Here is a 16,117-nt window from a genome sequence, read left to right on the forward strand (position 1 = left end):
AAGCTGCAATGGCTTCAGGGGTTTTTCCTGCGTTCAAATTTGCATGGCGGCCGCCGCCTCCAGATATTTTTGTGCCGCCCCAGCCTGATTTCACTCTGGTTTCCTACATTGATCAAAATGTCCGGTTTTTCATCCAGGAGCAGGGATCGAATTATGGGGGCTAGATATCTTTCAGGGAAAGATCCAGTTTCTGCCTATATTACAATATTTATGGACTCTCAGCGTAGCGGGATTCCGTTGAGCGGAGAGGATGCAGGATCGCTGATCGTTGGTGCGCCTGCTGCGTCCGGCGCACGATACATTCTCAAGGTGGCGCAACAAAACATTATTATTAACACATGATTGTTCATATGTCTTTATATCCTCTGGTACTTTGTCTTTTAATCGTTCCTGACAAGCTCAGCTCATCGTGTACTACGGTGATTTCACCTCACTGACGCAGCATCGAAACGCGCTCTCCGCTTTGTGGTCAGGAGATCCCTTTGATCTGCTCAAAAGTAACAGATGAGGTGAAAAAGTAAAAATCCAGGCAGCAGTTTTTCTGGAGAGTTTAGAGGAGATGCAGGAAGATGAGAGAAGACAGGACAGAAAAATGGTTAAATAAAAACAAGAAAACAAAGCAAAGTTGTTGAAAAGTAAAATGTAGGTAGATTTGTCTCCACTACACGTTTTTACCTGTATAAAACAACAAGTTATACACGTAATATTTATACATTTGATACAATTCAGATCACCTTCAAAACTCAGTCACACACCCAGGGCCGTTCCAAAGCATTTTGGGGGCCAAGGCAAAACAGAACCCCCCTCCCCCGACCCTAACTAAATAGACATGCCACCATTACATTGTTAGCAGCAGAAATTAAATGTTATTACCATTTCCAATACAAATGCATGTTAATGAAATGCATTATATTTTACTGGATATATTTAAGTGCTATTTTGACTAAGATGAGTGTTGTTAACTCATTCACTGCCATTGACGACTAAAGTCATCATTTGCATTTTTTTACTGTTTGAGCATCGGAACGAGCCCCCGCGCTGAGAGAACAAACATCTCAGCCCTGAAGCCGATCTTCATCCGCATACGTCACAGATCACATGATCAGGAAGCAACACATCAATGCGTTAGGAGATCGTTTTGGGCCGTTCCTGTAAAAAAAGTGAGGGGCGAACCGGAAAAGCGTCTGCCGATCACAATTTGACAACAGATTATGAAAGAACGGATAACGCTCGAAACACACGGCTTCTTCCTGATGTAAGAGGTGAGTCTCCTCTTTGTTTTGGTTGTTTTGGCATCGACATCATGCTAGCACGCAACGTTCTGTGACTCTTAAAAAAACAGTAAAAACGATGAGAAACGCTGGCAGCGAAGGCCGTTAGTGATCAGGAAACGGCTGGCAGTGAATGAATTAATACAAACCTAAAATGTTACTGAAATGTACGTCAAATATTTAAAATATTTTTAATTATAAATATCAGATGGGAAAGGGGGAACTAAACACCAATCTAATGCAAATTATTGAGCCTTTTATAATATTTTGCCTTTAAAAAAGTGAGGCATTTGAATGCACAGAGTATGCATGTGCTGGCTCATGGTCAGGATGGTACCACCTCTGCCTCAATTTGAGCCAGGAAAACCTCTGGGCTTGCCATACAGCCTGCTACAGTTTGTGAAGCAGACTCGTAGCAACAACCCAGACTCCAGGTAGCTGCTACGGCTCTGCCCCACACTGCTGCAGGCATCCACAAATAAACAGGATGAATGGTGGGGATTTTTCTTACGCTTGTAGAGTTTAGTCACTCACAACCAGTGTTGGGAAAGTTACTTTAAAAAAGTAATTAGTTATAGTTACTAATTACTTTGTCAAAAAGTAACTCAGTTGCTAACCAAGTTTCGAGATTATAAAAGTAACTAATTACCAAGAAAAATAACTACTTACTTTTTTCATTAAAGAATGCAAGAAAAATGGGTTCCCCTCTTAAACTTACTTAATTTAATATAAATTACTACAATAGTGAAATATAAATGACTAATGACTGGAACATAATAAAATGTATGTCCAAATGTTTTTTTATAAACCTGAATAATTTAAATAAATAAGCACTTAACAGGAGGAACTACTAACAGGAACATTATACTTATCTAGACTATTAAAAGGTCACTGTGATATATTTAACAAGACCCTAATCAGATCAAATTTAAAATTGCTAATCTAAACACCTGTAAAGGTTCCTGAGCCTTTAAATAGTCTCTCAGTCTAGTTAAATTACAGAAATAAATGTAATTTTGCACAGTATTTTCATTTTTCCAGCTTCACATAATTATGTGTTTTAGAAGCATTTCTGTTGCTGCTAATCTAGTAATGGTTAAATAAATAAATAAAAATCCTTTAAAATGACACTAGAGGCACAAATCTGATGGAGGACTTAAATGTACTAACTTGGGTCAGACCCAAACACAGAAGAGCTGAAGCTGGGTGGTAAACACACACAGGTAGTTCTAATAACACCTGAGCTCCACGACGTTTGAGACTGAAGCATCAGCGTTACAGCGGGACTAAAGACACGATCAGAAACAGGTTACAGCTGGATGATCTAGGAAGGTAGAAGATCAGGACGTCTGAGCGTTGAACAGGTGAGCGGACCTTCGGGATGTCCCGCTGTCACGCTAAGAAGGACGTAGACTATTCATCACGTCTTCCTCGTTCTTCACGGGCCGTGATGCGCTTGGATGAAAACATCTGCCACTTTAGCTCCTGATCAGCTGATGACAGCTTAAACACACCGCGCTGCTTAACACACGTTTGTTTTCTTATCAGTAACAGAAATAACGTTTTGATAAAAGAAGACGGTAATTAGATTGCTCGTTACTGGACTTTTTTTTTTTTAGTAACGCGGTTATTTTAAACGGCGTTATTCCCATCACTGCTCTGTTGTGTCTACAGCATGCGGTGACAGTGAGAACACTGAGGGTCTCCACCCACCCGGCCAATCATCATCGTGTTTGTAAGTGCGTTACCGACACCTCTCTCTCCCTGGCTGCAGCGGAAGTGTGGCGGTCAGAAAGCCTCACGCTGTTGCTCAACGTTCGACAAGCACACAGTAACGCACGACCTTCCGTCCCCAGTAACGGTAACGGTAACGGCGTTGCAACAATGGGAAAAGTAATTAATTACATTATTCCGTCACCTAAAAATGAACGCCGTTAGTTTAATCGGAGTTATTCCCATCACTGCTCACAACCATCACATTTTCTCTGATTAATCGTGAGCATTGAGCTTGCTACATGCTAGCTTAGCATTAGCAATTCTGCTTGTAGTTTTAAGTCTTGATCCCAAACTTTGGACTGTTTCTGCCTTTGACAATGGGTTGTGTCTTTGCAGATTTCTTTGTTTTCTTCCAGCACCTAGGTTACCACATAGTGCGCCAGTAACATGTGTTCAGACTTAGTGCGCACATTTAACGAAGCTTCCAATCAGTAAAAAATGATTTGAGGAATTTAATGAATCAAACCATTCAAATCATTCGAAGATTCATTTCAGGTCAGTGTTTACGTATCACGTAAACACAAACATAACCCGTGTGTTTTTACTTAGCTAATTAGCAACGTGTGCATCAAGCAGGGCAGATTGCACTAAGACACGTGGTACTTCAGTCCTTCTGAACCGGTGCAGCTGCCCTTTACCTAACCTTACAGAAGAGACTTGGCTTACATTCACAGTAGGACTTGATGCAGATGCTTTTGATCTGATTGAAATAAACTCCATTAATTTCAAACGCTGACTGATGTGCAAAAAAAAGAGAGAAAAGTGATTCAAACGGCGCTCGCTGCATCTCTCTCTCTCACTCACTCACTCACTCACTCACTCACTCACTCACTCACTCACTCACTCACTCACTCACCTGGGGCCTGCACTATAAAGCAGGATTTAGTGGCTTAGGGAGGTATCTTTTGGTTCAACTCTTGAGTTTTCAGTGTCAGAGCTGGTTGGCTTATCTCTGAAGTGAATCACCATGGCAACTTATGATGAAAACTGAACATACTTCACAGATGGTAGAGAGATAAACGCATGTAAAAGGGGCCAGTTTCTAAACACTAAATATTCTCACAATAAAAAGGATAAAATTCTATGGGAGCACGCAGTGTGATGCAGATTTTAGACAAGGGACACTCGTTTGTGGACAGGATGTTCCCATTTCAGACAGCAGATTAGTGGTTTAGAAGAGGAAGAAAAGAGAGAAACCAGAGGAAAAAAGAAGGAAAAACCAACACTGAGAGGGGAAGGGGTCTGAAGTTTCAACTCTAAAATTTACAATACAGCTCTGAATCTGATCCCCAGGCGGGATACACACCCAGAGGAGTGTGACCAAAAAAACTTGCATGACGACTAGGACAACAAAGGCTGTGAAGACCCTCAGGAGAGAGGATCAGGAGCTGGATTTCCAAACTAGCTTCCATTAATAAAGTTCTCCCTACAGTTCCAACACTTGTTACATTTCCCGTTTGAACTGAGAAAGATCTTCAGGTTTAAAAAAAGATATATATACGCCTCTGAGGAAAAACATTTTCCAGGAACCAGGGCAGTTTTCGTTAACCCCAAATGTTCACACTGCAGGAACCAGTACAAGAACCAAATTACCAAGCTAGAATTTTACTTTAAAGACAGTCCTGGTGGGGAGGTGGTACTAATGAAACCACCTCATGGGTGGGTGCTTGCTGCGTGCTTACATACTGGGGCTGAAACTAATGCTGATGGTCCACGGTGTTTATGTTCTTGAATCTGGGTGAAAACATGCTTGACAGTGTAGAAGTCCAGTTGCCTTTTTGAGCCTATAGGATTCCCGTGCCCTGGGTGACTCAGATCATGGTGACATAGTGACTTTAATGCTACATTCCCACAGCAATAAAAAAAACCCATCATATTCAAGTTTTTGCCTACATGCAACCCATGTTTGATTTGTTTTATGAGTGTAACGGTACAAATACAACATTATCAGATCTGACCTAGGCCACTTTCACATGTGGCGATGGTGGCTCAAGGGTTAGAAATTCACTCTCATTTATTCCGTTCACTGTCTGAGGTCATATATGATGTTGAGTCTGTCCACTGCCAGGATTAAAGCTATGCAAAACACAGTATCGCACTTCTCGAATGATGCTGGGAGTAAATAAGTTGTTAGATCACTTGTATTGATTTATTTATAAAGCACCTTCCACGAGCTCATCAGCAGACCAAGATGCTGAACACAATCACAACGCACGCGACAAATCTAGTGTTGTGGATTATTAAAAGAAAGATGAAAAATGAAAACAATCATAAAAACATTGAAAGTTGAAAAAAATAGGAAACTATTTAAAAAAAACTTGTTAAACGAGATGAAAAACAATAAAAGATCAAGGCTAACGCCATCACATAAAAATGAGTCTTCAAGCGGAACTTAAAAACCAGAAGCGATGGCACCTGACTAACACTCGATGGTAACTCGTTCCAGAGCGTTGAGCCAGAACGGAGAACGCACGATCCCCATCGTAGCCGGGGACCACCACCAACAACTGTTGAGCTTGTTTATTCATCATTGTTGCTGAAAGTTGGAATGGTAGAAGTTGTAAGTGTGATGTGTGGATAAAGTTCTGTCTGTTATCTTTGCAGATGACTACATTTTATTAGTTAAAAATGTTTTCTGATGATATTTATTATTCTGTAAAAAGTAGCTGTATTCCTCCATCTGATCCTTTTCATTAATGGGCTTTGTATAGAATTTAGATGTTTTCAGATTTTATTTAGATCTTTTTTCTATTTTCCTTTGGACAAAAAAAAATTAAACATTAAATGAAAAAATACACCTCAATAAACAATTCAACTATATCAACTTTATTTTGTCTATAAACTGTGTTAATTTATAGCTTTGTTTTGATTTCCATGTACTTCTGTAGGAAACATCTGGTCGGCTGCCCGAACAATAACTCTCTGAACAGTGAGAGCAAAACAAAACAATTAAGTTGCTGCCGGGCCACTAAACAATGAGCTGCACCCAAATGAAAAGACCCGTGAAGCCAAAATGAAAAGCGAATTTGCGTGATGGCTCTCTGTTGCCATTGGAACCATAGTCATAATGAAAATCAGCTGCAGGAGCTCCAAACTGACTCAAATGTATGAACATGCGCTGAGAGTCATGACCCAGGAAGGCAGTAAGATCCTGCCGATGAAGCAGACGACACAAACATTGACTGAAAAGTCTTGTTTTCACATCAAACGTACAACTCATTCAACGTTGAGAACAAAACAAAGAGCAAAACAAATGAGTTTGAGATTGACTGACAGATTAGAACAAGAGATTTTTCCTTGTTTTCTGTCCCACTTCTTCCCACCTACAGGGTCTCGACTGCCTGCTGACATGTGGGAGAGTCTGGGAGATGAAAGGCGGCGGGTTGGCTTGTTTTGTTGCTTTGCTGCTTTCTCTGTTTTGCCCTGATTCTGCTCAGAAATGCTAATGAAGGGGTTTGGAAGCAAGTTTGGCACCACACTGACAGATTAGCATAACATTAGCAGAAACACACACAAGTCTGGTTTTGCTTTGGTATAATTGTACGTTCATAACCTTACAAATGAAAGTGACCTATGATGATGTGATTTGCTGCTAAAACTAATATGAGTCCCACATGTAGAGTTTTACAAACCCAAAACTTTTTATGCATGTGAAATCTGCACATCTTGTAACCACACACGCACGCACGCACGCACACACACACACACACACACCAGGTAAGCATAGTAGTTTGTTCATGGAAAGGTTAGAGAACTGAAATAAGCCTCAGAGACACAGAATGTGTGCGTCTGCAGTCTGTTGGGATGTGTGTGTGTGTGTGTGTGTGTGTGTGTGTGTGTGTGTGTGTGTGTGTGTGTGTGTGTGTGATTGTGCTCATGAGCACAGCAGAGAGATGTTGACTGTGTGTCTCCTTGGAGAGGAGAAGAGGCAGGCTTTTCATAGTGAGAGTCTTAACTCACCAGCTGATGGTGTCATTGTGTTTAAATACCAAAAGGAGACTGGTAATTATCAGTACTATTCAGAAACACACACACACACACACACACACACACACACACACACACACACACACACACACACACGATCATTTTCACGTCTGTTTCCTTTCTGCAGCTAATGAAATCTTTTACATTCAGCATGCATTTGCAAGCCAGAGTGACTTTCAAAAAGAACAAGAATTACATGGTTGCTCAGTGAATATGATACTTTTTAAAAAGGGAGAAAATTTCACTCCAGACCAGGTTTGTAACCAGCTGCCACTACTTTTCAAAATAGACAGCCATTAAAATTAGGGATGCTCGATATTGGCTTTTTTTTAACCGATATCGTCCAACTTATTCCCCCCAATACTAATATAAACAGATATGCGGAGTCCCCCCTAATTTAGGCCACGAACATCACATATGAAAGTTCATGATGGGGAAAAAAGTTAGATTAATAAGTTAATAAACAGTACAAATTAATAATTGATGAAAAGGTAAAAATGTGTTATGTTTTGAAAATAAATCAAAGTGAGACCGGTGTTACTGTAACGTCCACAAATGGTCAGTTTTCATGTACAGTTTGACCTCTTCAGTATCTGGCCATATGGAGACGAGTCTACATGTGTTGCCTTTAATCTGCCGGATCCAGCATTCCATCAGCTGGAGTTCAGAGCCTCTCTGCAGCTCTGAACACATGATAACGTATTGTCTGCATCATGTTCCTTCCTCAAGGTCTTCTCTGCCAAGCAGTGGCCCTATCTATCCGCTTGCTTCACAGGGCAAAAGATGAACTCCTACAAATCATGAGTTGAATAATCATTAAATAAACATTTGTTTATTGGCAATTATAATAATTATAATATAAATGAAATGTTTTGATTAATCTGTGCTTAAATTAATACGGTTGATTAATCTGTGCTTGAATTACCAAAGTTTGAAATGACATATGTATATATATATATATATATATATATATATATATATATATATATGATTAAATGAATGTTGGATATGACAAGGTTCATTAGAGTGATAAATTAAAGTTAAGTTAAACTTATGACACATAGATATGTTCTTACCACCACAAATCAGAGCATCCTGTATCTGAAAGATTTCTGAGGTTGTTGGTAAAACTCTTCTCACATGGCCAATTCTGATTTGTCAAGTAATCATAATAAGAGAATATTAAAACAGAATCACTTACAGTGATTCAGCACTTCAACTTCCAGCTTCCAACATCCTGTGAGGTTCAGCACTCAGTTATAGAGAAAGCTTCAGACAGGTCATCACGAAAGCGAACCCTCTTTAACCCAAAGCTTTCCACAAGCTAAACGCTGCCTACAGCTGACACAGCTAAACAGCTCCTGCAGAACAAAGCTGACACAGCAAGATTCCTTAAGAATCCATTCGAGATGCAAACTAGTTCCAACTGTTGTGACCTGGAGATGACTCTGGACTGACCTGGTCGTACTGCAGTTAATCCATGGACTTCGGTACTTTGGGGCCACTCGACCCCCTGACATCTCGGATCCAAAAGAGAGTCTCCACTTGGGGTACGTAGACATGACAGATCGCGTCTGATGTGTTTTTGATAAGAACTTCATAGTTAAATGCAAGCCAAATTCTTTTCACGCAGAACTGAAGTCTTCTGATAACCTCACACTCACGCATAGTCATCAGACATCACATCCCATCCACTTAGATTCATCCATCACAGTAGCCTTGGTTAACTTGTCATGTTTTTAATTGTTTGGAAAATAAATTCTTACTTTGTATAAACCTGACTCTCTTCTTGAAGTAGCACAAAGTGTGTTTGATCACTGAAAAAGCAAAGAATCCTAGAATCCTCTGATTAAACATTCAAAGACCAAGCAGGTCATAAGTAAAGGTAACATATTAAGCTCTTAAAGCACTACATTTACCTCCCTACATTACTAACAATCTTTGTTATATTGTAAGTGCAAAACATGACAGAGTGAGCGCTTACACCTTAGACCCATCATTGACGTAGTTTCCGTTTCCTCTACTCCCGTTGTGTTTACATCTTACGTTTAGGCAAAAATGGCCACAGAGTCCAGACCATAACCCCATCAGCTACGTGCTCCAAGGACAGCAGATTCTCTATACAAGGCTAATTCCTAATTATTCACAAGTTGTGTACTGTAGAATAAACCTGAGATCTGTTATATTTTAAACATTTTGAGAAAGAGATGAAGCTGAAGAGTTTGATGTATATGGTATGTAAAGGTTGGGTCACTAAAAGTGTAAAAAAAAACTACACCGATATTTTCTGATATTACATTTTAAGACGAACATCAAACATCCCTAACACTACTTTATTGGTCAAAGTGTCTTTTTATCTGTACTTTTCATAGTAAAAGTCTTTGTGTAAAGACACAAACCAAATGCCTTGTCTGCCATTTGCAGTTACCGTTGTCTTAGCAGGGCCAGAAACATCCAGGACACTACCAATAAGCAACAATTGAAAAGGCTGTAAACACACGCTAACTACACCAATAGAGAAAAACACAATAGCGAAAGTGCAATATGATCCTATCCACCAAAGCAGCCAATTAGCCAATAACCTGTATAGACGAGTGTCTAATGGTACTGTACACACGTGTAATCATTAGTGTGGTCGTTTAGTGTAACTTACTTTAAATGTAATATTTCAGCCCAAAACCATAATTATATCTCCATCTTCAGGTTAAAACTCTGCTCCACATTTATGCAGAACCAGCTGCGGCTGATGGCTAAGCTGACAAACGTGGCGTTGTCAGCAAATTACTACGTGGCTGCACTGCACTGGTCTCAAGGTGAGGCAGCCGCACCTCCACCTGGCTCAGCCACTCACCTGCCGATATGACACATTAGCGCTTGGAACCGCTTGCGTTCTTGAAAAAAATGCCCTCCTCCTCTTTTCATCTAATGATGGCGTTTAACAGGAAGACATTTGGAAACCATGCAATGTTTTGTTAATTGCCAATTACAAAGACTGCATTATTTTCTAACTAAATATAAAGAAATGAGACATGAATGAAGTTTTTGCACACTAAACCATTTAAACTCAAGAGACAAATGAACAAACCCTACGTTTGTTAAGCTGATAATGAAAAGCAAAGAGAACCACAAATACAGTGAGACCATTTTATGGTGGACTAGAGGGAAGCCGAGACAAACGAGATGAGGGTTCAACCCTAAACAGTTCTGTGTTCATCTAAAACACAAACCTTCCAACAGTCTTTCCAACTTTACTCCCCAGCTGCAATATCTTGAATGAAATTACTATATAAAAATATGCCCTTCAAGCCTAATCTTAGTCTCTCTCTGCCACTTACTTACATGATGCTGTCCAAGACTGTTGATTGAGAATTTCCCTGATGGATAATTCAGGCATCACTTAGCAAATGCTGCTAGAATAAATATTAGACTGGAGTGTACTGATTATTGCTTTTAAGAGGTTTGAAATGTTAACCCCGTTCACTCATCAGCCTGGTGTTTAAAGTCCAGGGAAAACAATTCTGACATTTGTCTAGATACGTGGGGGTTAAGTAACCACTTAAAGCATTTTACTGACTGATATCAGTGATACACTGAATTGTAAATTAACAAAGTTGGCGTGAGTTGTTGTTTTTCGCTCATCTAAAAAATGTACTTTAAGATGCAGCAGGGAGGGAATTTATCCATCCATCCATCCATTTCCATCCGCTTATCCGGAGTCAAGGCGCGGGGGCAGTAGCCTAAGGCGAGAGGCCCAGACTTCCCTCTCCCCAGCCACTTGGGCCAGCTCCTCCGGGGGAATCCCAAGGCGTTCCCTGGCCAGGTGAGAGACATAGTCCCTCCACCGTGTCCTGGGTCTACCTTTAGACCTCCTCCCCGTTGAACATAGAGCTGTAGCGAAGCGTCGATGGCTCGATTCTAAAAATTTGTCGACGTCAGATCCGGTATTCGACGCACCACGCCCACTTGTTGCATCCCCAGAAGTTTGTAAATAGAGGAGGAATCTGCCTGTTTTTCCTCTAGTTCGCCCTCTTCTCCGCTTTCACTAACATCTCCGCCAAATACCGAAGACCCGGAACAATGTCCATCCGCTACTAGATTCCTTTCTTGTTTTGCCCGCCTTCATCTCCCGGCAACGGACAACAATTTCCGGGGTCAAATGCGCTGCTTCGTCTCTACCGCAGATGTAGAAAATCACCGGGAGCATTTCTCCCTTCATAAAGGAGCTTCTGTCAGACATTAGGAGAGCTGTTTTGGTGGTAGCAGTCTCTACTCCGTGCTGGTCAGTTTGCTGGGTATTTTTGGTTTATTTAAACTTGGTAACTTGAACTTAACGTTGGCAAAGCTACTGTTAGCATTTTCGCTAACAGCTTCTTGCGTTTGGATAAGCTGTTACGTTTTGGTTTAGAGTTCATCTTGTTTTGTGGCATAGATTTCCCTTTTATTACATTTAGAGTGTTGTGGGTTTTCGGTTTAGTTTAAAATATCACTTGAGTTTGGTTTAACCACCCAGTTTAAAGTTTGGACCTTTGGAGATCCTTATTTTGGTCCAGAACCCAGTAATCTTGGCCCAGTGGGACATCCCTAGTTATTTGTACTTTTGTTTTAATTCCCCACAGGCAGAATTAGTTTTATTATTCCCAACCGTGGATGGAAAGATTTATGTTTTTTTTTTGTAGTTGTAAATAAACCTGATCATCATTTTAACTTTTAAATCCCGTGTTATTGTCCCTTCCTTTTTGCACACGGGCCAAACACCCCAGGAAGAGTCGTAACATCACTTGCCTCATGCACATAAGTGACCAAAACAAAGCAGCATGGAGACACTCCGGCTCCAACCACCTCTCAGACAGCAGCCTGCACTCCCTAGTTCTACATGTCACCAGAACATAACCAACCGCAACACAATAAAAGCAGTGTTATACAAAATGGAAGGTCTGTAGTGTTTATTCTCTTACAGTAACAATTTATCAATTTTTTGGACGAATATATTTTAGATTTTCTTGTTTTTATTAATTGTGCAATAAAAAAATTATCACTAGATTAATCATCTAAATAGTCATTAGAATAGTAGACTACTTGATAAAATAATAGTCAGAATAATCGTTTTAAAAATAATTGTTTACCCCAGCCCTAGTTGGACGTGCCCGGAAAACCTCACCAGGGGGCATCCTGACCAGATGCCTGAGCCACCTCAACTGGCTCCTCTCGATGTGGAGGAGCAGCGAATCTACTCCAAGCCCCTCCCAAATGACCGAGATTCTCACCCTATCTCTAAGGGAGAGCCCAGCCACTCTTCGGAGAAAACTCATTTCGGCCGCTTGTATCCGCGATCTCTTTCTTTCGGTCACTACCCAAAGCTCATGACCATCTCATGACCATAGGTGAGGGTAGGAACGTAGATCGACCGGTAAATCGAGAGCTTTGCCTTCTGACTCAGTTCTCTCTTCACCACAACAGACCGGTACAATGCCCGCATCACTGCAGATGCAGCACCAATCCACCTTTCGATCTCATGCTCCAGTTTTCCCTCACTTGTGAACAAGACCCCGAGATACTTAAATTCCTCCACTTGGGGCAGGACCTCATCCCTGACACGGAGAAGGCAATCTACCCTTTTCCGAATCAAGACCATGGTCTCAGATTTAGAGCAGCTGATTCTCATCCCAGCTGCTTCACACTCGGCTGCGAACCACTCCAGCGAAAGCTGAAGATCACGTTCTGATGAAGCCAACAGGACCACATCATCTGCAAAAAGCAGAGACCTGATCCTCAGGCCACCAACACGGATGCCCTCCACACCTTTGCTGCGCCAAGAAATCCTGTCCATAAAGGTTATGAACAGAATCGGTGACAAAGGGCAGCCTTGGCGGAGTCCAACTCTCACTGGGAACGAGCCCGACTTACTGCCGGCAATGCAGACCAAGCTCTGACACCGGTCATACAGGGAGGGACCTAACAGCCCGTATCAGAGGGCCTGGTACCCCATACTCCCGGAATACCCCCCACAGGGCCCCCCGAGGGACGCCGTCAAATGCCTTCTCCAAATCCACAAAACACATGTAGACTGGTTGGGCAAATTCCCATGAACCCTCCAGGATCCCCCTAAGGGTATAGAGCTGGTCCAGTGTTCCACGGCCATGACGAAAACCAAATTGCTCCTCCTGAATCTGAGGTTCAACAATCCGACGGACCCTCCTCTCCAGAATCCCTGAATAGACCTTACCAGGAAGACTCAGGAGTGTGATCCCCCTGTAGTTGGAACACACCCTGCGGTCCCCCTCTTTAAATAAGGGGACCACCACCCCAGCCTGCCAGTCCAGTAGGGTAAACCCCAACGTACAGGCACCAAGATGGGGGCAACTAGTATGCCCACCCCTGCTCGGCGCCTCTCAGTGGGAGCAACTCCAGAGTGGTAGAAAGTCCAACCCCTCTCAAGGAAACTGGGTCCAGAGCCAAAGCCATGCGTTGAGGTGAGTCCGACTATATGTAGTCGGAACCGCTCAACCTCACACACCAACTCAGGCTCCTTCCCCACCAGAGAGGTGACATTCCATGTGCCAAGAGCCCACTTCTGTAGCCGAGGATCAGACCGCCAAGGTCCCCGCCCTCGACTACCACCCGTCGCACACTGCACCCAACCCCTTTGGCCCCTCCCACGAGTGGTGAGCCCATGGGAAGGGGGACCCACGTATCCTCTTCGGGCTGTGCCGGCCGGGCTCCATTGGTGAAAGCCCGGCCACCAGGCGCTCGCCAACGTGCCCCACCTCCAGGCCTAGCTCCAGAGGGGGGGGGCCCGGTGACCCACGTCCGGGCAAGGGAACACGGTTTCCATTTATATCATTCATCATAAGAGGTCTTAATATTATATTAAGGTTAATTATGGTTTGTAATATTTATTCCATAATATTACAAACTATGTCACAATAAGCCTTGAAAGATCACACAATGTCACCTTACTGTGAAGAAAACAATCTCCTAGCTTACTATCCTGCTTTGGATGCATGCTTAAGTTGTAGAGGGGAAAAAAAAAGTTGCCTAATGATGGCAGCAGCTCCAATGTTCACATTCATGCTCAGTGAATACAAAAGTCAATTTAGTCATCTTATAATGTGATTATAGGTGACTCACAGAGCATGACATTATTAGAGCTGCACATAGCAGATTCATATTAGTGGAATCAACACTCCTGAAACATACAGGCCTCACAGTTAATCATGTAAAGTTGCAGGAGCAACAGACGGAAGAAAATCACTGGACTGATTTAGCACAAAGTTCTTGGAGGTAGGAAACTGAGAATATCCGCTAACACAGCATCATCGTTAACCAGATAACACTTTTGCATCTAAGCAGTCACTCGTACCTAAATCATGCATGTATGTGCATGTCTCCTCACACTCAAGACAGCAATCCATTTTAGACTCAGGACTTCATGGGTTGTGTGTTCGTTTCCTTACTCTTGTAGGATCTTGCTCTCAGTAGTCTGGGGGAACCCGAAGTCCATGACTTCGTCCATCAGCTCATACACGGTCACAAAGTTGTCACGGATACTCTCTTCCTCAAGCTCCTTAAAGTACTCTTTAAATACCTACAGACAGAAATGGATAAATACATACTGAATATATTACTCAAGTATTTCTAATGAGGACTCTGAACAGCAAGGCAGAATGATTATTGTTTTCTGATGGAAACTGAGATTTCTGACATATGATCGCCAAAGCTGTGTTTTTATTATTATTTTTTTTATTATTTTTTTGCAGTGCTCTTGACTGACCAGGGATCTTCTAAATCAACTATTTTACACATGCAGGGTTTTACCCAGGTTTTTAAAGTGTTAGGGCAGTAGCTACAAATGCTGGCAGGAGGGTTTAAGTTGTGGGAACCTGATGTCTGGGGTGACAGAGTGTTTTGCTGGCTGTAATGATCATACACATTTGGTCGTTTCGCAGGTTATTTTTTTATTTTTATGATTCTACCATGGCAGGAGGCCCAATCCTGATCATGGATGATCACTATCCAACATGTTTTAGTTGATATTAAGAGGTTTTTATTAAAAGATTTCTGCAGAGCTTGATTACCAGCTGAAAAGAAGATTTGACCATTGAAACAGGTGTGCTGGAGCAGAGAAATGATTAAAACCTGATGGATGGTGGCCTTCCAGGACCAGGATAGGGTACCCCTGTATTATGGCCATTATTTATGGCTGTGGTTGTCTTTTAGACACAGTTTGCTGCTCTCCACTCTGTTTTGACTCCTGTTGCTCCCTGACTGAAGTTTTCAGTACCTACGTTGAAAGCGCTAATTCCACCAAAGTGGAATTTTCCCAGCATTTTCTGAAGCCAGCTAACCTCCCGCAGCCACTTTTCTGAAAACGCGAGTTTCTTTTGCAGTTCAAACAACGTCTGATGTTTTTTTAGAGGTGGAGGAACACCAAAGTAATTGCTTAGTGGTGCTTGCTTCTTCACCAAGTGTACAACAACACATATGAACACTGATACCACTGTTTTGAACAAAAGATAAAAATGTTCACGTGGCTTGTTTTATTTTCAAATCAACCGGATGCACCTCACCTTTACAAAGTTGCACACCCAAACCGCACCACAGCCCTAGAGACATCTATAAAAAATGTCTATCACCTACAAAATCTCAGGTACGCAAACACGCGTTACAGCTTTTCATCTGGTGCGCATTAATAACTTTGGCAAAGCACACACACCTGCAGACCACTTACCTTTGTAGGTCGGATCACAGCAGACCCATCTCACCCTGGACACAGTCACTTCGACTCGCTCCTTTCTGGCAGGAGGCTCCAATCCATTCGGACCAGAACTTTCCGCCACAAAAACAGCTTCCTCCCCTCTGCGGTTGAACTCATGAACGTCAATCGTAGAACTGCCCACTCTAGCTGCTTGCTCCAGTCACATGACCCTAGTGTTCTGCTTTGACCAGTACCTACACTGACTTGTATATAGCAGCTGCTTCTCTAATTATTGTCTCCCTATATTATCATTTCATTGTGTTCATTTTTTTAATTCTAACTTTTGCTTATTTATTTGTTTCTTGCACCAACTACCGCAGCAATTTCC

General features: G+C 42.0%; 1 protein-coding gene across 4 annotated transcripts in view; it reads right to left on the minus strand.

The window, feature by feature from the left end:
* Positions 1-16,117, minus strand: part of ap1m3 (adaptor related protein complex 1 subunit mu 3) — a 114,653-nt gene that overhangs the window by 74,670 nt on the left and 23,866 nt on the right. For all 4 annotated transcript variants that reach the window (XR_011521343.1, XR_011521344.1, XM_054752093.2 and 1 more), the window contains exon 4: positions 14,489-14,619. Coding sequence is in view for 2 of the 4 variants with exons in the window: in XM_054752093.2 (XP_054608068.1) it covers positions 14,489-14,619 (131 nt within the window). In the remaining 2 variants the exon portion in view is untranslated. The remainder of the gene's footprint in view (positions 1-14,488; positions 14,620-16,117) is intronic.

The sequence above is a fragment of the Nothobranchius furzeri genome, chromosome 8 (assembly GCF_043380555.1).
Source record: "Nothobranchius furzeri strain GRZ-AD chromosome 8, NfurGRZ-RIMD1, whole genome shotgun sequence".
NCBI classification, from domain to species: domain Eukaryota; kingdom Metazoa; phylum Chordata; class Actinopteri; order Cyprinodontiformes; family Nothobranchiidae; genus Nothobranchius; species Nothobranchius furzeri.